At 46.0% G+C, this 24495-nt stretch overlaps 2 protein-coding genes and 1 long non-coding RNA gene across 4 annotated transcripts in view; 2 read left to right on the top strand and 1 right to left on the bottom strand.

The window, feature by feature from the left end:
- The window catches only part of LOC148224137 (uncharacterized), a 56953-nt gene extending 42434 nt beyond the window's left edge, over nucleotides 1–14519 (bottom strand). Inside the window, exons 1-2 of the long non-coding RNA XR_015802055.1 lie at nucleotides 14267–14519; nucleotides 12107–12852 (exon numbers count right to left, since the gene is read on the bottom strand). This is a non-coding gene — a long non-coding RNA (uncharacterized LOC148224137). The remainder of the gene's footprint in view (nucleotides 1–12106; nucleotides 12853–14266) is intronic.
- On the top strand, nucleotides 1571–10519 carry LRRN4 (leucine rich repeat neuronal 4). 2 transcript variants are annotated; one of them, XM_088160741.1, is made up of 5 exons: nucleotides 1571–1879; nucleotides 3327–4034; nucleotides 5216–5420; nucleotides 6496–6633; nucleotides 7707–10519. In XM_088160741.1, exons 2-5 carry the CDS (start codon nucleotides 3356–3358, stop codon nucleotides 9307–9309), a joined length of 2625 nt encoding a protein of 874 aa, XP_088016867.1. In that variant the 5' UTR covers nucleotides 1571–1879; nucleotides 3327–3355; the 3' UTR covers nucleotides 9310–10519. The 2 variants fall into 2 exon arrangements, with proteins under 2 accessions (XP_088016867.1, XP_088016868.1); XM_088160742.1 differs by having other exon boundaries at nucleotides 1823–1879; nucleotides 3331–4034.
- A 2627-nt stretch (nucleotides 14520–17146) lies between the features above and the next one.
- CCT4 (chaperonin containing TCP1 subunit 4) lies at nucleotides 17147–23237 on the top strand. The gene is made up of 14 exons (XM_014895085.2): nucleotides 17147–17478; nucleotides 17962–18014; nucleotides 18244–18333; nucleotides 18905–19013; nucleotides 19518–19660; nucleotides 19943–20064; nucleotides 20153–20285; nucleotides 20548–20687; nucleotides 20903–20999; nucleotides 21308–21418; nucleotides 21681–21811; nucleotides 21918–22152; nucleotides 22651–22764; nucleotides 23047–23237. The coding sequence occupies exons 1-14, from the start codon at nucleotides 17361–17363 to the stop codon at nucleotides 23062–23064; spliced, it is 1614 nt and encodes a 537-aa protein (XP_014750571.1). The 5' UTR covers nucleotides 17147–17360; the 3' UTR covers nucleotides 23065–23237.
- Nucleotides 23238–24495: the final 1258 nt, after the last annotated feature.

Raw genomic sequence — 24495 nt, forward strand, 5'->3', positions numbered from 1 at the left:
AAATTTCCACCTCCCTTCCACCTTCACCAAAACGAGCTTCCCCAGTCTGACAGTCTGCTCGGCTTAGTCTCCAAAATGAAGTCAGTAAGGATGAACTCATTAAAATTAAGGCAGCTTTTGGCTCACCGAGTTTCCTGGAGTATTTTTGTAAGACATTAAAATCAAGAAGACAACCAATAACCCTAAAATAAGCAATGAAAATTCACTGTCCGTAAATACCGAGCTAAGGGCAGCAAACACAAGCATTTAATAGCCCAGGGCAAAGCCAGGCCACCTCCCTGCTCCTCGGCTTCCCAAAGAGGAGCGCAGCCAGCAGCTCTGCGAAGCCAGAGGGAAGGCAGGCCTGTCTGGAGCTGGACTTTCCTTCTCTTATGGCAAATTCTTCAGATTTTTGTAACCTGCTCCACTTTGCCCTTTGAACCGCAGCGAGCGCAGAGCTCTGGAGGTACCTGCGGGTGCGCACGTGCCGGGCCCGGCTGCCCCGCCCCTCCAGGGTCAATGGTGGGATTAGCCCCTCATTTAGGAAACCATTCGTCTTGCCCTAGAGCCATTCCCCAGGGGAACAACATGTGCACCTCGCCCGGCCTCCAAGGGAACCGCAATGGCTCCAGAGAGTCCTTCTGGAAGCCCCTATCTCTGCTCCGTGGATGTTCTGGGGTTTTTCAAGGCTCTCTCCCCACGCACATCATGACCCACACGGTCAGTAGATAAGGTCTGCATAATGTGTACTTGCAGACTCAAGGTTTTTGGGCAAGCCAAACCTTTATCTGCACTTTAGCACCGAAGTTTACAGGTCGCTGCTGCCTTCATGCCAGGGATCTGTTTTGTTGCCCCGATAAAAGAAAAGCACTGACTCCTCGGAAATTTTAACAATTACTTGTCCTACAGTAGCAACAGAACAACCACATTTTTGCTTTTACTTTGGAGCAATCTCCATCAACTCATCCCTTTCTGGGATCGTTTCCCTGACTTTATTCTCTGCTCTCGACCTAATTATTGTTTGAATTGTGGGAATGCTGAAAAACCCAGCTCAGGGCAGGTCCCACAGTGGGAGATGGTTTATGTTGTCAGTTTTACTTATCCAGCAAAGGATGAGAGAAGTAGCAGGAGGGGAATTCTCCCAAGCCATGTGGTACACAGATGCAGAACGCAGAACACAACCCACGCACAGCGGGACCAGAAGAGGCCTCCCGAGGCCGTCACACAGGGAGTGACATACCCCACGCCCTCTCCATCGGCAGAGAGAATTCCTCTCTGCGGGAGGAGCAGGTGAGAGTTTCACTTTTGACATATCCTAAGGGCCTCCTTGGAAAAGTAATTTGTCCTGCGTGAACTTTTGCAGGATTTACTCCCCAAGAGCAAGAGCCTTAGAGAGAAATTTAAACACTTGAAGCCCCTCATTGGCGCCTAAAGAGAGACCAAAGCTCATGTCAGCAAGCAGAGCCTCAGCTTTACATCATCCTGACCTGCCAACAAAGGAACACAACAATTCCTCTCCCTCCCCCCGCCGCTGGAAGACGTGAGAGTTGGGACTATTGACACTGATCTTTTCCCTTTACCCCCCTCTGCTTAGACAAAGACGGACAGGAGCAGCCCTGCCTGAGTGTTGGGAAATAAGAGCCCTCCCACCCACCTCCTGCTAGGGCCAAGGCAGCGGGGAAAGCTGCCCGGAGCCGCCCCCTCTCAAAGCTGGGAGCGGGGGAGCGAGGCTGGAACAGACCTCGCTCGAGCTTGTGGGCAGAGCCGGGAGCAGGGAAAGCTGGGAACAGAAGAGAGGCATTTCACGCTGTCGGCTGAGTCACCCCGAGCGTATAAAATCAAGGCCAGGCAGTCGGAGGCGCTCCGAGCGGAGGCACGAGGCACCGGCACTTTTGGACAGGTACGTGCAAGCGGATGCGGTTTAGAGGTAAAGATTGAGATTAAATCTAAGATTGGAATACAGCACCCAATTCCTCCCATCCACTCCCTGCCAGTGTGCTGCGGAGCAGGGGATCCAGCGGCTCCGGTCACCGGGAAGCCCTGAGGCTTCTTGGCTTTCGCTCGGTTCCAGCTGACCAAAAGGACACAGGCAAACGCAACACATAATTTTGGTGTATCCTATTTTGCTGGTCCCCACTTCAAACCTGGGATGGCAGCAAAGGATAACAGTCTGGGCAAGACCTGGCATCATTCAGGGAACAGCGAGGAGTAATTAAACTTTGGAATAAGTCTGAGATATTTCATAACTCGTAAGTTTCGGTTACCACCCTACACTGTAATATATTTCTAGATAAGCAATGATCATTTTGATATCGGGAAGCTCAAAAGACAGCTCAATAAGAAAAGCACGAGTTTGGGGTTAACTCCTTCCTCTGACACAGAATACCTGTGGACACCTCGCACAAGTCATTAAGGACTTTTTTTTTTTTTTTTTACAAAGACCAAAGGAGGGGTGGGCGGAGGAGGGAATACAGAGGGAGCTGTAACACCAAATAAAATGCTTCTTGGCGCTCAGGCCTTTGGGGCCCTGATCCAGGAGCATACTCAGTTTCTGACCACTTCCACTGCAATGTGGTTCGGGAGCTGCATTTTCAGTGCATCCCTTCCCAGCAGCTGGGCCGTGCTCTCTCTGTGGCTCTGGTCTGCAGCAGGAGCCAGCCCTGCCGCTGCCTGGCAGACAGGCTGTGGGGCACTGCCAGCTGCTCAGCAGCCCCAAAGCGCCTGTGGGGTCCCCACTGGGACTGTCCTCAGAATGGGGAGAACTGCCCTTGCAGAGCCCACAAGTCCTTGGTTTTGCTGTTACAATTTCTGCTAAGTGCTAAGAGAAGGAAAGTCCATCCTAACATAGGAAATGCACTCTTACCTCCCCGCTCCATCACAACTCAGCCCAGTTTGGGCTCCTGTGCTTTAAGGTTTGGCAACTCTCCTCTGTCTTCAGATCCATTCATTTGCTTTGCATGGACAACCTCACAGAAAACAGTCCCTTGCCACAGGTACACTTGGTTATCAACCCCTGGAAAACTCTTCCCACTGGGCTGGCCGAACTGGACACTATGCAAGACAACTTGCTGACACTGATGCTCCTGCTGTGGGATGCAACTCAGTTCATGCTTCCTGCAGGAAAAACTGTTGGCACATAGACTAAGATTGCATGATACTTCTGTCCCTAAGGATTCACGTTTACTTAAGTTTAATTACAGAACAGCTATTAATTATCCCTTATCACTGTCTGGATATAATAGGAAAGGGCTTATAAACTGTTTTGCTTTTAAATAGTTTGTAGATGCCTGGAGGGATTTTAATTTCGCTCTAAATGTTGATGTTTTGTTTTCCCCTCTCTGAAACAGAAAGGATACAGGTCCTGCAAACTGCAAGGATGATGTCACCCTTGCTCATCCTCCCTCTGCTGCTGGGGACCACAGCACATGGCCCGGTGAGCAGAGCAGCATCCAGGGATGTCACCACCTTTTTCCAGCTGGCTCAGGAAGACACTTGGGAGAACGTTAACCTCACCAGCATGTCCTGTGAGTACTGGAAGAACAGGACCTGGATCACCCTGCAGCTGACCAACAACAGCCTGACAGCTTTCCCTGTCTGCCTTCCCGAGACCCTGCAGAGCTTGGATCTCAGCAATAACCTCTTGGAAGAGGTGAATGGCACAGAGATAGCAAACCTCCCACAGCTGCGTGTCCTCTCGCTGAGGCACAACCACCTCTGGTCAGTGAGGTGGGGATCTGAAACCCTCAGCAGTCTCTCCAAGCTGGACTTGAGCTTTAATAAGCTGTCATCTGTGCCATCCTGCCATGGCTCTGCCCTACCTAACCTGAGGTGGTTGTCCTTGGCTGGAAATCCACTGATTGAAATCCAGCCACTGGCTTTTACCTGCTACCCTCAGCTGCAGCTCTTGAACCTCTCTGCAACGCTGCTCGGGCAGGATGACAGCAGAGGAATTCGGGACTCTGCTTTTGCCATCGGCACACAACCCAGCGAGGCCATGAACAGGACTGGAAACTCCATCAGTGTGCTTGATCTGAGCGGGACCTTTTTTGAGAAAAGTAAGTTCCTGGGTTTCCCACTGTAAACACAGGGCTTGGTCAGGCCAGGGGAGCAGAAGCCTTGCTGGTTCCCATCCTCTGGGATGAGCCTGGAGTGTAGGGGAACACTGCACACTGAGACGTGCAAACAGCTGGTCCAAGCTGGACAGTGCAAGGCACTGTCACGCAAACCAGCCTCCCAAAGGAAGGGCAGAGACCAAACACCATGAGACAGGACAATTTCTCTCAGTGTAGTCACCCACCTCCATCCTAATCCCACTGTCTGCTACTGACAGTCATCCCCCTGTCAGCCCCGGGATTAGTTTTGGGAAGCACAGGAGGAAATTAGTTTCTCTTTCCAGACAGGCTGCTGAAATCTTTCTTTGTCCCCACAGCTACACTCAGCTTTTAGCTCTGCATTGAAGTAGCACAGAGAGAGGCTTTTTGTGCCATCCACAGCCAGCCTACTTCCGCTGAGGGGGGAGACAATCCCCGCCCCGAGCAATCCACAGGAGGTTTTTTCCCTTTTACTGGGCTCCCCTGCCAGCCTCAGTTTGTACCTCAGGTGCTGAGACACACAGATGTGAGATGCCTTGCCCAGCTGTTCTCAGCCTGGGACAGGGCCAGGGCCTTAGGGGCTCCTCATGCTAGAGGCTTCACTTCAACTCACGTTAAACAGCTGCACCACCAAATTTCCTCCATGAATTTTCCTAATCCCTCTTGTGGTAGTGAGTTACCCTATTGAGTCATGGGAAGGAAAGGCCCTTTTGTACAAGACCTATTCTTTCTGTTTCATGTCTCTTGGCTCTTTTTCCTGTGCTAGGAGAAATAAGGGATTTGCCTTTCTTATACCAGTCGGGACCTCTTAGACCACTTTCCTGAGCAGAGAAATCCTTGTTCATTTAATCTCACCCAACAAGAAATCTGTTCCATATCTCTTATCAGTTTTGTTGTCCTTTTCCCCCTCTATTTTCCTCTGCCCTATGACAGCCTGACCTGCAGACACTCTTACAAAAATGCAGCTGCATGAGTGTTTACACTCCGGTGTATTGCCTTTTGTTCTATTCCTTTCCCAAAGAGAATAGCTGCAGAAGGTGACAGATACTTTATATCTCTGAATTCAAACCGTTTTTCTAGGCAGAAATCCACAAGAATGCTCTGTTTAGGCAACAGGTGTAAATAAATATATTTTTCTCTTTCAGTTCAACCAGAGTGGGCCAGGGACTTGGCCAACCTCAGAGTACTTCACCTGACAAACATGCCACGGTTAAGGAACCTCGATGGCGACTTCTTCAAGTCCCTGCCTGGTCTCCAGGAGCTGCACTGTCAGGACTCCCATTCCCTGGGTTTTGTGCAGACAGAGATGTTTGACAGTGCTCCTCACCTGAGCTATCTCTCATTTGAGAAGTGAGTTGGGTTTTTTGTCCTTCCTCACATAATGCTGCCTTTGCCTCACAGCGCTGTGGTGCCTGGGAGCTGACTTGAACAGTTTGTTGTCAGATTTGGAAGGAGGTGTGGACTTGCTGTCTTTGCCATGTAAAACCTGTGATTTGGCCTGATAGAGCTGATACAGCCCAAAGGGGCAGCCTGGGACTCATAGCACAATTAATGGTTTGCTTGAGATTATATCCATTGTGTTCCCACTCCTCTACCTTACCTGCCTGTCCAATGGATGAATTCAGCTAGCACTGTTTAGACCAGCACAGATCCACTGAATCCCACTTGTGATACACATCAGGCTCCCAACACCTACCATGGCAATATCCCACCAGAGGAGAAGCAGGGCACTGAGGGCTGCCTGCTCTGCAAGGATAAATGCTGACAGTTCCCTAAAACCTGCATCTCAGACAAAAATCTTTTAGGGTGAGAGTTTAACATAATTCCTTGTTCAGCATTAGTAAAAGCAATGTTTTAGTCCTCATTCTAGGGGTAGCACCTCTTGGTATGTCACATACCTGAAATACTAAGAGGGACAAAAGTCTGAAAGTGATTTATCAAAATAAGAGCAGGTGAAGTGCACACAGAGCAGGCAGCATAAGGGGAAATATCTGAAGAGCACTTTGAAACATTTTTATAATACCAACCCAGATATAAGCATATCAGAAAACAAACACTAGAGCACTGGCTGTGCCTAGAAACCAGTTTCAGGAAAATTAACCTATACAAAGCAAAAACCCTATGGACTCCATCCCCCCCTGATTTTCCTACTGAATTTACACAGCACATTCCAATGCTTGCAGGAATACCAGCTCAAAGTGCTAAAAATCATCCCCAAACTTAAAGGAATTGCAGTTAAAGTCCCAGAAAAAAAGAGAGCAGATCTGAGCGTGCAGGATGGTGGGTTTAATAGCTGGTTACTGCCAGGGGAACTGGGAATATTGCTTTGTGCCTTACACACAATAAGGGTATAGGATACTGAGCACTCTCCAGTTGTTGGAAGGGAGCTCAGCATTTTTTAATTATTGCATTTGTCTTGTTATAGCTGTAACCTGAGTTCCTTGAATCCTTGGAACACTAATTCATCGGATGGCATCACCATCAACTTGTCTGGGAATCCTCTGCTGTGTGACTGCCAGCTCTCCTGGCTGCTGTCCAAGCCTGAGAAAGTTGTTCTGCAAAAGTAAGTGAGCTCAAGGAAATCAAGTAATGTTCGTCAGACACAGCTTCAATGTGCAACTTGTTTGGGGACCAGACAGTCACCACCATTCACTAAGTTATTCAAATTCCTTGTGTGTTCTTCCCTTCCACAGGGGGTAGAAATGCAAAATAATGTCCCTTTCAGGGACAAAACATAAAATATTATTAGCTGTGGATTCTACTTTAAGATGAGAATATTTTTTTCTGTTTTGGACCATATTTCACTATTAGCTGAAGATACAAAATGAGCTGCCTTGATGTGCCAGCGCTGAGAGTAGAAACTGGAAAACTTCGGAGGATATTTAACAAATTATTTTCTCCTAACCCAGCTATTCACAAAGCTTACATCACCACCAGCAGTCAACAAAACCCCTTGCAAATAGCACCATTTCTCACCTATTGTTTTCGTGCTCCCCTACAGTTTTACAAGCTAATTACAATAAGCTGCAGTTAAAAGAAATATTTGCATATAAATGGTCTCTCTTCCTTTTGAAAGGCCACCAAGAAGATTTGTTATCAAATCTCTCAGAGAGCAGGGAAGTAGATTGTTGAAATTAGACAGTTTTGCATGGGGATGGGTTTAGCAGTTGCATTCTTTACCAAAACTTCAGTGTCGAGTAAATATCAAAGAATTCGATCTTAGTAATTTAAAAGTCCCGCGTCAGCCCACCTCCAGCTGCCTAAAGCAGATGGATTAAGAATCCTGGGAATCCTGTTACATCTCTCTGCATGTGTTCCCCTTTAAGACAAGTTGCCTTGAATCCCGATGCCCTTTGCTAAAGTTCACAGCCATTGTTGTACCAAAGGACGCTTCCCCTCGGGCAAAGATATCCCTGCACCTTACAAAACCGAAAAGCCAGCTCCAGCTAAATTCCACAGTCAGTGCTGTGGAAAGCTGCCTGGACTATTGTTAGGACAATCTAGCTTTGGTCTAGGTTTCACATTCTCACTGACATCGAGACTGTTTTGACAGCAGGTCACCAATTCCAACCCAAGCAGCCTACAGAATTCTGTCATGTTCTTCTGGGTGTTGACTATTCTGGTTTCCTTCTGCAGGGCTTGGGAGACTTTTTGCACATCCCAGGAAGATTCGGGCAGACTTCCAACATCTTTTTCGCTGCTGGAGCTCTACAATAAATGCCAGTCAGAGAGCAATGTTACACTGCCCAATTCAACCACAGCCCTTCCTGATCATGATGCTTTCAGCTTCTCCAGTGATGAGACCTCTGCTGTTGTAACAGCAGACTCAGCTCTGCTGACCACGGATTTGACTCACACCAGCTCCCTAATCCAGAGGGATGTGATGAGCACGGCAGCATCCAACCCAATGGTAACCAAAGACACCTATACCAGCTCCCTGATCCAGAGGGATGTGATGAGCACTGCAGCATCCAGCCCAATGCTGATCAAAGACACCTATACCAGCTCCATAATCCAGAGGGATGTGATGAGCACTGCAGCATCCAGCCCAATGGCAACCAAAGACACCTATACCAGCTCCCTGATCCAGAGGGATGCAAGGACCACTGCAGCATCCAACCCAATGGCAACCAAAGACACGTATACCAGCTCCCTGGTCCAGAGGGATGTGATGAGCACTGCAGCATCCAACCCAACAGAGCTGATCCCAACAAAGGCCAACAGTTCCTCCCACGAGGAAAAGGCAGTTTCTGAATCCACAAGCAATCCTCCTTCCTCAGCACCTGTTACGTCCTTCCCAGTTTTTTTCCAAGAGCTCTTTGCTCAGTCCCCAGATCACAGCTCCCCAAGCCCAGCTGGAACAGGACAGCTACAGAGAGGGCTCAGAACAACCCACATGACATTCCCCCAGGAAAGGCCATTCAACCAGACCACCAGTGATTATTCCACTGGAGGAACAGGAGTCCCACACACCACCAACCACCACATTCGCTCCTTTGCCACCCACGGCAGGGAAGGTGCCCCTCAGCTGATCTCCACGAGGAGCAGTGCCCACCCAGAGCCTGCACCCAGCACGCCACCACCACACTACACCGATGACTACGACTATGGGGATCAGCCAAAGGAAACCCCGGTGCAAACGGCCCACGTGGCCTGTGACTACAATCCTTGCAGGCACCTGCAGAAGCCGTGCAGGGAACTCCAGAACGTATCCCAGTGTTCATGTCCTGGCACGTCGAGGGAAGATGAGATTCCAGATCCACCCAGGCTCAGAGAGGTGATTGAGATCACTGACAGCTCTGCACAGATCCGCTGGTGTGCCCCATATTCAGTTGTTCACAGCTATGAGCTGGTGCTTCGTGCCCAAGACGACGAGGACAGGCAGTTTGTCATGGACAACATCTACCCCACGGCCAGGCAGCACACTCTGTATAACCTGCTGCCATTCACCACTTACCACATCTGTGTCACTGCCTCCAACAAAGCAGGGTCGAGCCAGAAAACCGGCCAGGAAATTCCAGGTAACTCGTGCACCAGCTTTAAAACAAAACCCAGCTACAAGTATGTTTTTGCTGGTCTGTCTGCAGCAAGTGGACTCTTTCTCATTACCACAATTATTTTATCTGTATGTCTGTGTAAGGCATGTAAAAAGCCTCAGAGTGAGCAGTATGGTACACACTTAGTCTCCTACAAGAACCCAGCATTTGATTATCCCTTAAAACTGCAAACCACTAATTAGCTCTGGGTGATTGTTCCATGCATTCAAAGTTCACTATCTCCATCGCATTGGTGTGGTTTTGTGAGACTCTGAAACTGTGCTTCAGTAAAACTATGAACATCAGATTCCATAACCCTGACGTTTCTAAGGGAGAGAAAACCACCAAAAAAAGAAGAAAAACTAATAATGAAGGTAGTCAACCAGAAAAAAGTCTTTGGACTCCTGTTCCTGTGCTAAGCAGCAGCAAGCCTGCACACTAACCTTGAAAAGTTGTTTTTGTAATCACATACAAATAGAGTAGCATAAATTTCACACAGTGAGAGGCTGCCTGGCCAGCTGTCTGCCTCCAGTATCTCTCATGAGCACAGCCAGATGAGAGTTGTAATCCAAGGTGCATTAAGCCGAGCAAGACACACTCTGCTTTTATTCACAGAGCAAAGCTGGGAGTTCAGTTTTTAAAGGTATTATCCATAAAGAGAATAAAGCTGAAAGGAGTGAGTAGGCTCAGTGACAAGGTGCTGCACAGATCTAACTCCTCTAAGTAAAGGCACATGATCAACCTAACTTAAGAAAAAAAGAGACATGAAATTTAATGGTAGTCACAGATTGTGCAGGATCCTTAGGGCAGGGGTAATTGTTTTGTTCTGACTTTTTACGAGGTTGTCCACAACGAGCCTCCCAAGTGCTTCCCCAAAACAAGCTCACAGGCAGTGGGGGGTTTGCAGTGCAGCAGTGACCCACATGTGATGATTTGCCTCCCAGTGGATTTTAAGCAGAGAGGATGTTTTGTCCCAGTCATCCGTCCCATCTACAGATTTAGCAGCTGATGATTTCCCTCATCCAGGGGCAAAAAGCCAAGTAATGAAGCAATTTCATTCGTGTGCTGCTGAGACTTGAAAAACCCAAATGCTCTGCAGTAGCAGCAGACAGTTCTGCAGACACCTTTCAAACGAACTCCTGGGTGCCAATTTCTGTACAATCATAGTAACAGATGCTGACCATCCCAACTTTGAGCTTGCCATTAGAATCCAAAGAGGTGTCCCAGTCTGATATTTCCCCATAGGCTTCAGTTCCAGGAGCTGCCTGTTCCTGCTGCTGTACAGACACAATGCATAAAACCCCCCTGAACTCTGAGGGGAAGGTGTTGTACTGTATAAAAGAGTCTCTGTTCCATTCTTTTGGGGTTTTTAATGCTTCAGAAATAAAAGCTGTGTTCTGGTTTTTTTTAAAAGACATGGATCTTGGTGTTGTCTTTACCATCTACAATGTTTAGCCTGAGAAATTAACTCCTTTTGTTGTTCTGGAATTAACTTTCAACGTGTAGTAAAAAAAGGTTTTTATTATGGTAGATTTGCGTTCTCTGATGTCCCCAGAGCTTTCATTTTGTATGTGGCAGAAGGAGGCTTGTGCCTTCTCACCACTATGGCTTGCATTCCCTTCCTGGGAATTTGTCCTCTCCTCAGCACTGCACTGGGAATGACTGGACCGATACAGATTCCTGCCATGTCTGTCCCAAGCTTGGCTGAGCCCCATGACTCAAACTCATAATACAAGTGAAAGGCAAATGAAGAAGACAGGATGGTGTCACCTTTCACTTTGAAAATCTCTTATTTTCACATTCTGGTAGTTCAGACTTTTTGCTGTTTGGACCTAGGTTTTTATATTTATTTTTATGCTTATTTCTAGCCTGGCTTTTCCTGCATTTTCCAGAGGATTTAGTGAACGGGTACATATGATTGTCATTTGCAGTGAGTAAATGAGCCAAAGACTCATTATCCCAAACTGGGGAAGAGATCACATATTCCCTTGTGTTTGTGCAGCATAGCTCTAGGAAACCTTGACTGGGATGTTTGCTTTTACCAGAAACAAAGCAAAATAAGAGATCTGAATGGCAATTTATATTATCTCAAAGATTAGCTCCAGAGAAAGGTAGGAAAAAAAAAAGATACTGCAACTGAAAATAAAGATTGCTCCAACTTAAATATGAGTTAGTCCAAAGCAAGAGGACATCATTTTAAATGAGATAATGGGAGGACATATCTCAGTACCCTTTACCACACTGCAGCTCATAATCACTGAACTAGGAAGTTCATCACAACTGATTTCTCCAAGCAGTTCTCACTCCAGCTTCTCCTGAATTTCACAGGCAAGGGAACACAGAGCTTCCCAATCTCAAGGTGCCCTTCCTGGAAGCCACACAATTATATAAGTCTCCACTTGTTCCAACTAAAAGTGACCCTCAACACCCCAATTCCATCTGAGCTGATGAACCATCCTGAAGCACAGATGCCCCAGCCAGGGCAGTGCCTCTCTTTTTCCTGGTTTTAACACTCAGCCCTTCCACAAGTGCAAAGTGGAACGTATGAGGTGTAGCAGCAGGGTTAAAAACATGGGATTTGTATTTATTAACACCTAGGGGAAATACCAGTGCTTCAAATGCAGATTTTTCATTTTTCCTACTATCACTCTGTATTTTCACCAGGATTCATTTTAGTAATGACCAACTGAACTCTTTTTCCAGTGGAGGGAGCTCTCAGAGCGCTGCTCAGGACTGGGGCAGTCAGGGGAGCAAAGCAAGCTGGGGGCTGCAGGGCAATATTCCCAATAACCCATGTTAGGAAGCTGCCCAGCTTTGCTCCACCTGCTTGTTCCTCCCCCTTTTTCTGATTGCACTCAACAGCAAATCCCGTTTGTACCTCCAGCTTCAAAGACATCAGCCTTTGGTAGAGTGACTGGAATACCCAAACATCTCTGAAAACAATTTTTAAGAACTATCAAAGGCCAACATATAAAAAAATAGAACTAATACTTCACTTACTGTTATGCAGCTCCACCTGTTCTGTTTCTCGAGAGGAAGATCACTCGGGGGAAGTGCAGAGAGCATTGCAATACAGTTTTTGGACAGTTTGTGTAGCTTTTCTCTCTCTTTCTCAGAACAAAGTCTTGCAAGATCCTTTCCCATTCACGTGTATGTCTTCTTTCCAAAGAACCGAGTCCAGGCAAAGAGAGTCCACAACAGCCAACGGTGCCTGTGGGTGCATCCCCTGGCTGTCAGGGCAGGAGTGCACGATGCTCCATCTCTAACAGCACTTGAAAATCAGTCACTGAGTCTCACAGAAACACTCTGGGAAATGAAGCTGATCCCCTCCATACAGGAAAGAAAAGGCTCTTTAAGGGCCAGAACTCTTGCTGGCTGTGAGGGAGCAGAGAGGGACACCTTGCTTTTGGTGCAACAAATGCCATTAGAGAAGCAGTCCCTGAGAGCCCTGAGGCATGTGGGAAAGCCCAGAGCAGTGGGACAAGGTGCTTCAGCCTGGTCCATCTCAGCACCAGAAGGGATCCCACTTTCAGAGTTGTCCCAGACATTAAATGGGCCCAAGGCAGGGAGCTCACACCACACCCCAGGCTCCATCAGCCTCTCCAAGGCAGGATACACAAGCTCAGCCACAGCTGTACTCCTCCACGGGGATCTATCTCTGGAACAACACGTTTGTGTGGAGTTACAAACAAGTCTCTGAGGGCTCAGGATGTTGCTTGCCAAGAAGCCTCTGATTCGTTCTTTACCTGTGAAATACAGAGAGATATAACACAGGTGAGAACATGTTTTGTATTTGCAGAAACAGATATTCATAAAAAAACATGTTTAAACTCCGGGTGCTTTTTCTTTTCATCAGCTCTCCAAAGGATGCAGAGTTTGTTCTGAACAGGACAATCTGTTAATCCCAACCTCTCTAAAAAGCAATCAAGCAGCATTACAAATTAACACTGTTCTTCTGAAATACATCCACGAGGCAATGCCTCACAGCAAGGCTAGTGCTCTGCTGGCATCTAGAGGGAGAGGGGGGAATCATCTCCCCAGGTATTCCCATTAAGAAATATTCCTTCTTTCACCAAAGAACTTCAGCCTGCACCCTGCAGACAAGGGTCACTGACTCACACTACCCGTGTGTTCCTGTGTGAAGGGAAAGAAGTGCCAAGAATTTACAGCAGCAACAGTCCCAGTCCCACAGAGTTATTCAGCAGCTTGTCTGTCCCTGCCTCTAATTCCTTATGACCAGGAACTTCTCTGCCAACTTGCAACTGATAAGGAAAAATGTAATTTTTTCTTTTTAAGATCAAGGAGAGAATTGCTGCCTGGAAAAACCAGTCTACAAGTGCAGTAAGATTAAAAAAAAAAAAAAAAAACTATTGTAGATTTTAGAAGCAAAAGAGATCAGATCACATTCATTGTACTTAGAGGAAAATAAATAGCAGTGTTTACACTGATGTCTTAGCAGAACAAAATCACTACTGATGGAGTGTTTTTCTTCCCTCCCAAGTGACAGGGCAGCCCTGCAGAAGCCTCACCCTTCTGTGCTGGATGACATTACCTACAAGTACCTGTAATGAGGTAATACTTGGATGGCACTGCATGCATTTCCTGACACACTCCCACAGTGTGTGTCCTCATTTCTCCTAGACTCTTTGCTGAAAAGTCTGTGTGAACAGTCTGTGGATGTCAAATTAGATTTTTTTAAAGGAACATAAGGGAGAAAAAACCCTCAGAAAATATTGATAAGAAATGGAGGGAGTAGGATGAATGGGACAAAAAACTCTTCACTATACATAGTCCAGAGCAGGAAAGAAACAAGGAAAATCAGAAGAAATCAAGTAAAAGGATGCCAAGAAAATCCATAAAAAACAGAATTCCTCATTCATTGTCTTTTCCAGGAGATGGAAGCAGCCATGCCATGCAGGCAGGGCTGGCAGCTCCTGCAGAGCTCAGCCTCAGGCACCATGAGCCAAAACTTCTGGCATGAAACTCCAGATAGAAGAAGAAAAAAAATATTCTCTAGGTAGATACTTTCTTCTTCTCTGACAAAACTAAAATTTACTTGTGCAAAAAACTTCATGCTGGGAAGACTTGAGTATTGCATTTATTAAATGTTTAGGAGCTACTCACTCTTCCCAGAGCATGATTAAGGAATTAATAACTTACCTAAGGCCATGGGGTGAAATTATATCAGCCTGTTTGTGGTAATCATTCCTTCTGCTGTCATCACTGCTGCCTCGAGGATTCTCGGTGAGTTATCTCCAAGGAGAAGCAAAATAGCCCCCCTGGAAGATCAGCCTCCATTTCAGGAACACTGTGCCAGCAACAAACATCCCCAGAGGACTGAGCTCTGTCCTCAGTGCAGCTCTAAATAAAAATCTCTCTTCTTCATGCAGCTGCCTATTCACACAAAGCCAGAAAACAAAGAGTTTCTATCACACTTAGTCAAAATTAGGTCTAAGTTCTATTTGAAGGACAGAGTATTAAGCACAAATTTTTTTTTTTCAAGAAACTAAGCTAAAAACTCCATTACAACCCCAGGATCTTGTGTGGGGGTGTTTATTATGGGATTTGTCATTGTCTCATTGCCTCTTGGAGATGCTGGTAAAGGTCAAAACAGCCAAAAACTATGCTAAGAGGGTAAGGAGAACAATATAAAGTGCAGGCAACTCCAAGTGTAAACTCAGCTGTTAAGACAAATCCAAAAGGCTTCAGGGAGTGCTGGCTTTAAACGTGACCTAATGACACATTTGGTCCTTGGGTGCCCAGGCTGAAAGCTCAGCCTTTACCCTGACAAGTCCAAAACCACAGAGCCTGCTCTGGGTCAGTCCCCATCTGATGCCACCTCCACACCTGCAAGATAAAAGCAAACCACAGCCAGGGAGTTCATACTGAACACAGAATGAGGCAGATAAAAAAAGTGGGTAACAAAGCCCCCTTAAATTAGCCAGACACCTCCTCTTAAATCCAGTACATCCCTGAGGGCTGAGGAAACCCCTCCTCGGCCCTGAAGCCCAGCCCCAGGGAAGGAACCCTGCCAGACCAAAATTGTTAGTAAGGAAAACACTGGCCACAGCTGCTCTAAACTGAGCTCAGCAGCTTGGTACACACCGACTCAAAATCCAGGCTCCACCCAACAATGGAACAAACTGGCTCCAAATTATTCTCAGCACTGGAGGAGCTGCTTTTGCCTAGCACAGAGCCATGTGTAACCAGCTCCTTCATTTCCTTCCAAACCCTGGGAAATCCTTGCTCCCAGCCCTAGGGCACCACTGAGCAGCACGTGGTAATTGCTGGCAGCAGGGCACAATCTGTCTGTGTTTTCCTCTCAAGTTTTTTGTGGCAAAACCAAACCCAAAGCCCAGCTCAGCGCCAGAGAAATGACATCTGCCACCAGCCAAATTTACACAAAATCCTTGGATGTAGCTATGCCAGTGATTATACACATCCAGGAGAAAGCAGGAACTTCCTGGGATAGCACAACAAACTAAACTATCCCTAACAAAGAGACCAACCACAACCTAAACCTTCCTCAATAGCTCCTTTAAGAGCTTGCCTCTTTATTGATTCCAGCCAAAACATTGCATTAGTGCTAAATATCCAAAATTTGGTACTGCTGCCATCTTTGCTTGGTGTAATTTAAGAGCAAGGTCAGAGTTCATAGTGATTTCGGTCATTTAGGGTGTGTTTGGATAATTTTAGAGGTGATATAAATCCAGATATAACCAGACTTTTTCCCTGTATATGACCTAGATGTGCATTTCTCTACCTTCATACAAAAACTGTTTTCCTCTCTGCCTGCTAAAAATTGAATATAAAAAAAGCAAAGATCATCCACTACCAAATCCTCTTCTCAGTTATCTGTTTCAAAGGAGCATAAATCCAGCAAAAAAAAAAAAAAAAAGTAAAACCAAAAGCAACTGCGAAAAATGGTTGAAAGACGAGTCGTGTTTTCTCCGTTTCTTCATTTTGACAACTGTCTAGGTGCTGAATTTTGATGTCTCCCCATACAAAGTTATTGCTGGCACTGGAAAACTGCTCACCATGAGGATGTGTTTCACACAGGAGCAATGAGCTCCGGATACAGGTGCAGGTGCTTGAAAATGGAAAACAACCTCAGGAGCTCCCATTCTCCACCTGTTTCTTACACCGTGCTGGTGCAGGGGAACATTTATTGGATAATTATCTTTACACAGGAGCACTTTAAACTCTGGCTTTTCACACCCAGCCAAAGATATGCCATAAGAATTACAGGGTTTAGGTATTATGTGGGCATTTTCCTTTCAGTCAGAGCTCTTTTTTGTGAGCTGCTGTGTTTTACTGAGAACACAATACAAAATTAATTTACTTTGTGGGTTCGAGTATGTGCTTCGCATCTAAACTACATTACATTTGTATTCTGTTTAGGGTAAAGAAAATAACAAATATATATTCAGATATATAATATAAAAAAGAAAAAACCAAACAAACAGAAGTTTCTTATAGAAATACAGAAATTAATCCCAATAGGTATAAACTATTTTCCAGGCTGTTACAAAAAATATACCTTGTATCTGTTCTTTTCCTGTAATTCAATGCTGTCTAAGTTCACCTGTGACAAAGCTGCTGCTTGAACCCCTTTTTGGCAACGGGTTCTGCAAAAAACAGGTGCTCAAAACCTACCCAGGACGGGTGGGATGGTACAGCAGGTCCTGGACTTAGCAGGGAAAAGCTGCAAGGTGCCACACCGAGATTTGTAAAGGGAAAAAGGCTGAGGCTGCTTGGCATTGCTTCAAATCTTCCCTCCCTCAGGGCTGAGGGCGGGACCCTGTGGGCTGTGAGCCCCATCCCGCACCATCCCTCCCTCAGTTCCCGGCTCCCTGAGGGATGAGGGCCCCATCCCGCACCATCCCTCCCTCAGGATGAGGGCGGGATCCCGCGGGCTGTGAGCCCCATCCCTCCCTCAGTTCCCGGCTCCCTCAGGGCTGAGGGTGGGACTCCCCCCCGGCCGCGCCCTGGCGCCCCCCAGCGGCCACGAGCGCAGCGCGAGACGAGCCCGACCCTCCCAGGCGGGAAGACCTCCCCTAAGCCCCCAAGCGAGCGCGCAGCTCTTTTATAGGCGTCCGCGCCGTTCGCCGGCAGGCAGGTGGAAGGGGGCGTTTCGCTCGCCGGTTGAGCAGCGCGCAGGCGCGCGTTGGGCAGCCCTGCGTGACGCGAGGCCGGAAGGCCCCGTTCTGGAAGCATCCCGGCCCCGTCCCGGTCTGTCCCGCTCGGCCCGGCCATGCCTGAGAGCGCGCCCGGCAGAGCCCCCGGCGGGGCCGGCAACAAGGCCAAGGGCGCCTACCAGGACCGCGACAAGCCCGCCCAGATCCGCTTCAGCAACATCGCCGCCGGCAAAGGTGCGGCGGCCGCGGGGGAGCCGCCCCGGGGCCGGGTGGGAGCCGGGCCGGACCCCGCGTGGGCCGTGATTGAGGCGGGGGGGCGATGGATCCCCCGGTGCTGGGCACCGCCCGCGCCGTGCCCCAGGGATACGAGCAGGAATTCCATGGGTTTGATGGCCGGGAGCCGCCCGGGATGGGCCGGCGCGTGTAGAGGATGCGATCTTGGGCACTGACATGAGCTCCGGTCGCACTGCGTTCTGTTCCTTTGTGATTCGCCAGATTTAAAATGGCTGCAATCAAGTGATCAGATACCAATTGCTAAAAAAAAATAACTATGGGAATCAGGCGTGATACTGCAGCGTTTTACATCATTCCACTATTTGGGATCCTTTAGTCTGTCTGCTTAAAAGTGGGAGCAGTTTTCTTTTTAGGAAGCACAATTCAATGATGCATGTTTATAGTTCTTTAGATCAGCTTGCAAACGTTTTCTTCTCTTCTCAGCTGTTGCTGATGCAATTAGAACGAGCCTCGGACCAAAGGGAATGGATAAAATGGTAAGCTTTGTTTCTTAAATTTCGAAATATTAGATATTGTAAATTCAACGTGTCTTACAAAGGATGCCATCTTTCACCATAATTCTTTCCCATGTTTCAGGCATTTAAGGGAAAGTGGGAACTAAATGAACATCTTGTTTTTGAAAATGATGTTAAAAAAATATTTTGAGCCTCAAATGAAAGATTTGCAGCTGCTGATCAGAACTGTGTCCCTGCCCTTTATTCCCAGATTCAGGATGCTAAGGGAGATGTGACAATCACTAACGATGGTGCCACTATCCTGAAACAAATGCAGGTTCTGCACCCTGCAGCCAAAATGGTGAGTGGTTTCTTTTCCATTTTGTGTGCATTTGAGGAGCATTACCCAGGATAGTGACAGAGCAGGAAATTTTGGGCATTGTGCTCCAGAAACATTTCTTTTGATTGTGACATATGCTTAAGAGTTACAAACTATTATTTATTACCCAGTGTTCCTTATTCACAATCCCTCTGGACATGTTTTAAAACATAAGAAAATGTAGCCCAAACCTTCATCTGTCATTTGAGAAGGAAAAACTCGTGTCCCAAACCATTAGGACAGAAGAGAATGAAAGAAGGGAATGAGTGAAGGTATAGGCAGGTGGTCTGAGAACACAGTAGCTGATCCTTTTGAAATATTCAGTGTTCATGGATTTGGTTGTGGTTGGAGATGGAAATGAGCTTCCTGTGACCCTCCTCCAGAGAAGGAAAAGGTGAACCTGTTAGATGGGTGTGTTCAGTTTTAAATTTGAGGAACAAAGCTTTGCTTCTGGAACTGACTCATTGTACCATAACTGTATTTTGGCCAAAAAAGTGTCTGGGTATAGGTAAACAGCACTCTGTATATTTATTTGTCATAATTTTTCCCTTAGTTAGTAGAGCTGTCAAAAGCACAAGATATTGAAGCTGGTGATGGCACGACCTCTGTTGTTGTCATTGCTGGAGCTCTTTTGGATGCCTGTTCCAGACTCCTTCAGAAAGGTAAATATATTCATTTAACATGCACAGAATTTAGGTACTGAAGTCGTTTTGTCCTCTTGCATGTGTGGGATGAAGCTTAAAGTAATTCCCACATTCCAGGGAAATTAGGAGTTTCATACAAGACTGTGGGAGAAGAGTTTTTGAAAATCTGAAATTTAATCAGTGGCAGCCTCCTCACAGGCATCAGCTGAACAGCTGCAGCTTTAGGAATGCCAAGAGAACTTGGAGAAAGTGTTTCTGGGATGTCAGGGATCACAGGGAAATTTGCAGGACTTGTCTGTGAGGACAAATCACTTGGAATGTTACAGCTTTTTCCCTCAGTTTTAATCCAGAAAATAATAAGGGGGGGTCATACTAGTGAAGAACATTCTGCTGAAATGGCTTCAGTTTATTCTGACCTGAGTATCTTGAGCTTTAAAATGGGAAGAGATGGTGAAGAAAAACCAAAAAAAGGTATATTTGAAAAGTGAAGTGTCTAACAGGCATTTTCTATGCTCTGCACAGGAATTCACCCCACCATCATTTCGGAGTCATTCCAGAAGGCTCTGGATAAAGGTATTGAGGTGCTGACCAACATGGCCCAGCCCGTGGAGCTCAGTGACAGGGAGACCCTGCTGAACAGTGCAACAACTTCCCTCAACTCCAAGGTACAGCTGCATTTGGGCTGGCAGCTCCAGCCCAGCCAGGCCTTTCAGCTTTTCAAGTCTAAGAAAAAGCAGTTCTGTTTTCTGTACGTCCCTGAGTGTGGATTTCCCTCCCAGAATCACTCTGTCCTTGCCGTGGGGCAGCTGTTAGGAAGATGCCTTGTTAAAACATCTTTGCTTCCAAATTCTGATATCAAATACTGAAACACAGTGACAGTATTGTGAAATTGCTGTTCATCAGTGTAAAGTGTCTCACCATGTTTTCTTTACTGTTGTATCCCTTAGGTTGTGTGTCAGTATTCCAGTTTACTTTCTCCAATGAGTGTGGATGCAGTGATGAAGGTGATTGACCCAAGTACAGCCAATAGTGTGGACCTCAGAGATATTAAAATTGTTAAGAAATTGGGGTAAGAAACAGTTTGTAATTAGACAGATTTTGTCTCTGTGAACTCATTTTGCCAGAGTGCTCCAGTGATGGGTTGTGTTTGTTTCCAGAGGCACAATTGATGATTGTGAACTGGTTGAGGGACTCGTCCTGACTCAGAAAGTGGCAAATACCGGCGTAACCAGAGTGGAAAAAGCCAAAATTGGCCTCATTCAGTTCTGCTTGTCTGCTCCTAAGACAGATGTAAGTCAGACTGTGGCTAGAGCAAAGCTTCATACTCTGGGACTTGGGACAAGCAAATGGAATAACAAATGTTTTTTTAAATTATGTTTAAAATTGTCTAAATTTAAATTGTGTTACCTGAACTATCTCCATTAGTATTTTGCTGTTATGCTTCTTTGTTTGGAATTACAGCATCTTGTGTTAAAGAATGTGGTACATTTTGACACTTGCTTTTAAAGTCAGCTCACAGTACCTGCTTTTCTCTTTTTTTAATTTGAAACAGATGGACAACCAGATCGTTGTTTCTGACTATGCTCAAATGGACAGAGTGCTGCGTGAGGAGAGAGCCTACATCCTGAACCTGGTGAAGCAGATCAAGAAGGCTGGCTGCAATGTGCTGCTCATTCAGAAATCCATCCTGAGGTACGTTAATACCCAGGCACGGCTCTCTGCAGCAGCTCGGGGCCACAGTTGGAATTGTTGGGAAAACTGAAGCCAAACACAGTCACACTTGGCAGAGTAACAGTCACTGTACCTTTAGAAAGCACCAGCACTGTATTTTGAGTTTGATGACATCCTTACTTTGTACTCTGAAGAACTGGAGCACTGGGACCTGACTCCTTCCCTCTCGTTTTCAGGGATGCTCTCAGTGACCTGGCCCTCCATTTTCTGAACAAAGTTAAGATCATGGTGGTTAAAGATATTGAAAGAGAAGACATTGAGTTTATATGTAAGGTAAGGTGGGTTGTATAAATGAGCAGCAGTTTTAAAATCTATCCCAAAACTAACTGCCCAGCCAGGGCCAGTTTACCGTGACATTTTTCACAAGTTTCATGTTTTAACTATAATACAAGAGCAGACATTTCCCTAAAAAACATTCCTGCTCTGCTGAGAAGTCACACTTCTATAGAAGGATTCAGGACAGATGTAAAAGCTACAGTATCTTCTGCATTTTACTGTCTTTTGCAGAAAGACAACATACAGTGTACTTGCTGACTCTGCAGTCAGCCTCTGGATTAATTTTTTTTCCCGTTATTTTTCAGACAATTGGAACTAAGCCTGTGGCTCATATTGACCAATTCACCCCTGACATGCTGGGCTCTGCTGAGCTGGCAGAGGAGGTCAACTTGAACGGTTCTGGGAAACTAATAAAGGTGAGTGAGGGGCAAAATGTTAATACCTACCTAACATCTTGTCTGTTATTTTAATAACTGGTAGCTTTGTTTGTTACTATGGAATTTATTACATTTAAGTACCTATTTCTAAGCTCTGAGTAGCCACCGACTTTGGCAGTGCAGTGATTTTGCTTGGCCAGACATCAGTGCTGTTACACAGTTTGAAAGTCCCAATGGCAGTGTCTTTTTATCCCAAATTTTTATTTGTTCCCCAGTGTCAGTATTTGGTTTTATGTTTTAGATCACAGGCTGCACAAACCCTGGGAAAACTGTGAGCATCGTGGTCCGTGGGTCCAACAAACTCGTCCTGGAGGAAGCCGAGCGCTCCATTCACGATGCCCTGTGTGTCATAAGGTGCTTAGTGAAGAAAAGGTAATGTCTCTGTCGGGTTCATGAGTGACACATGGAGCCTGATGCGTGTGCAGTGAGCTGTGGAGTGAGGTTTGATGGTTTCTGTTCTCTGTGTTTGTGGTTTCAGGGCTTTGATTGCTGGTGGTGGAGCCCCCGAGATCGAGCTGGCGCTGCGGCTGAACGAGTACGCGCGGACGCTGAAGGGGATGGAGTCCTACTGTGTCCGTGCCTACGGGGATGCACTTGAGGTCATTCCCTCCACCCTGGCTGAGAATGCAGGCCTCAATCCCATCTCCACGGTCACAGAGCTCAGAAACAGACATGCCCAAGGAGAGAAAACAGCTGGCATTAATGTCAGAAAGGTAAAGGGGGTTAGAATACCTGGGTGTTACTGGGGAAATGCTTAACCTTAGTGCTGGACTAGGGAGAGGGCAAGGTGGTGTCTCACAGTGGTAGCCTTCCTAAAATTAGCAGAGGGAAAGGACAACTTGTTCTCTCAGGAACTCACCCCAAGCATTGATAGTAGCAGATATTAAATGCTGTACCCACAGGACAAGAAACATCTCACATCTCTACAAAAGCATTTCATCTACAACAATAGATCCATTTAGAATTGTCCATCAGTAGGATCTGGAGTGGAAGGTGGTCATAAGCTGGGAGCAGCACCACAGCTTTTTCTCAACTGGCACTGTTGGCCTTTTCTGTTGGCTGATTTTGACTGGATAAATGCTTGGGGAGAGAAGATGTGTGCTGTAATGCCCTGTTATAGTTTAGGAGTTGACTGTCCTCAGGATTCTGCTAAAAGAAAACGTGCTAAGTGTGACTGTCTTGCACAAACTGAAGGCCCTTTGTTCCCCTAGGGTGGCATTTCCAACATCCTGGAGGAGCTGGTTGTGCAGCCTCTGCTGGTGTCTCTGAGTGCTCTGACCCTCGCGACAGAAACCGTGCGCAGCATTCTCAAGATTGATGATGTGGTGAGTGGTGTTGGCATCGTGGTTTGGGTTATCCTTCCTTCACAAGCACCAGGATATTGTCAGTCATTTGCTGGGCTTCAAAATGCAGTTGCTGTGTATTCTCAGTTTGTGTGCTACTTAAGATCATTCAGCCTTTTAATAACTGCAGCTAAAATTAAATGCGTTATAAATTCTGCACCATAAAGCAAGGAATTAGAGTCACTAAAAGCCTAGGATCTTTAAATGAAGAAGGAATTGTGTATCCTATGATTTCTTCTGCCTGACTGTGTGTCCTCCCTGCAGGTGAACACTCGAGGATAAGCTGAGCAGAGAGGTGGGGACCATGGCTTCGAATATGGATTCCTCACCAAAAGCGCCTGTGTGAATTGTCTTAAGCTCCACCAAGACTGATGTACTTTGATCAGGTTTAACTTAAAAAACAATTTGTTTTCAAAAAGAAGATGCTGTTTTATCAATAAACATGCAGTAGTCTACCTGACTGTTTGCTGTATAATTTTGTAAGAATTTGTTAGGCTTTGTTACATTTGCTTTTCTCCTCTCTGTGGCTGTAAAGTGTAAGGCATGCAATCAGATCTTGTGATATATTCTAAAAACACCCTTCAAGTGTACTTTAGTAACACTTAACTAGCTTAGAGCTACTTCTCCCAAAGCTTTTCCTAAGTGAGTGGTGTTACTGGCCTTAGGATGCCAGGCTCGAGGGGAGGAGGATCTTTGCAGTGGGAGCACATGACATTCCTTGCTCTGCTGAGCTCTGCAGTGATTCCTGGTGCCATCACATGATCCAGAGCCCTACAAAGTGTGTTCTTCACATGGGCTCCTCCCCCTGCCCCCAGAATAACTGTTTTTCCCAAAGCTGGCTAGAAGTCAAAAGTACACTGTTCTATGATAATGCAAATTAACTTTCCAACTTCTAATTCTTAGTCTGACTTAAATTAACCCTTTCATCTCCATTATTGCTATATTAAAACAACCTGATGCCTCTTAATGTTTAAAGGAGAGTTTCATCCATTTCTTCTCTCATTTCCATTCATGATTGGTTGGAGCTGGAGCTTTTGAGTAAATTTCCACAATGGTGTTGACCTGCTGTTGTGACTTGCCAAGTAAAACAAACAGAATGACTCAACTACTAATTAATAAATTAGACAATCGATTTAGGCATTAATGCTCTGCATGAATTATTCATTGCCTGTTTAAAATTGCAAATGGTGCCCCACAGGGTCACATCCAGCAACGATCTCTTAGTTTAGGTACTATGATTAAAGCTTTCATCCTCCATTTTCACAGAGTTCCAATTCTTGACAAGAATTACAACAATTCTGTGTGATTTCATGACAAAAAGAATTTGTAATTTCACTACAGCAAATAGGTCCATCCCGCATTAATGTCCAGGCAGAACGTTCCTGCTGCTTCTGATTTAGGATAGAATATTCCTAGGGCAGAATATTCCTGGTTTAGGATGGAGTATTCTTGGGACAGAATATTCCTGGTTTAGGATAGACTATTCCTGGGACAGAATATTACTGCTTATCCTGGTTTAGGATAGAATATTCTTAGGACAGAATATTCCTGCTTATCCCCCTTTGGGATAGAATATTCCTAGGACAGAATGTTCCTGGTTTAGGATAGACTATTCTTGGGACAGAATATTACTGTATAGCCTGGTTTAGGATAAAATATTCCTCGTCTAGCATAGACTATTCCTAGGACAGAATGTTCCTACTTATCCTGGTT

This window comes from Sturnus vulgaris, chromosome 3 (genome assembly GCF_052056855.1).
Source record: "Sturnus vulgaris isolate bStuVul1 chromosome 3, bStuVul1.hap1, whole genome shotgun sequence".
Taxonomy (NCBI): Eukaryota; Metazoa; Chordata; class Aves; order Passeriformes; family Sturnidae; genus Sturnus; species Sturnus vulgaris.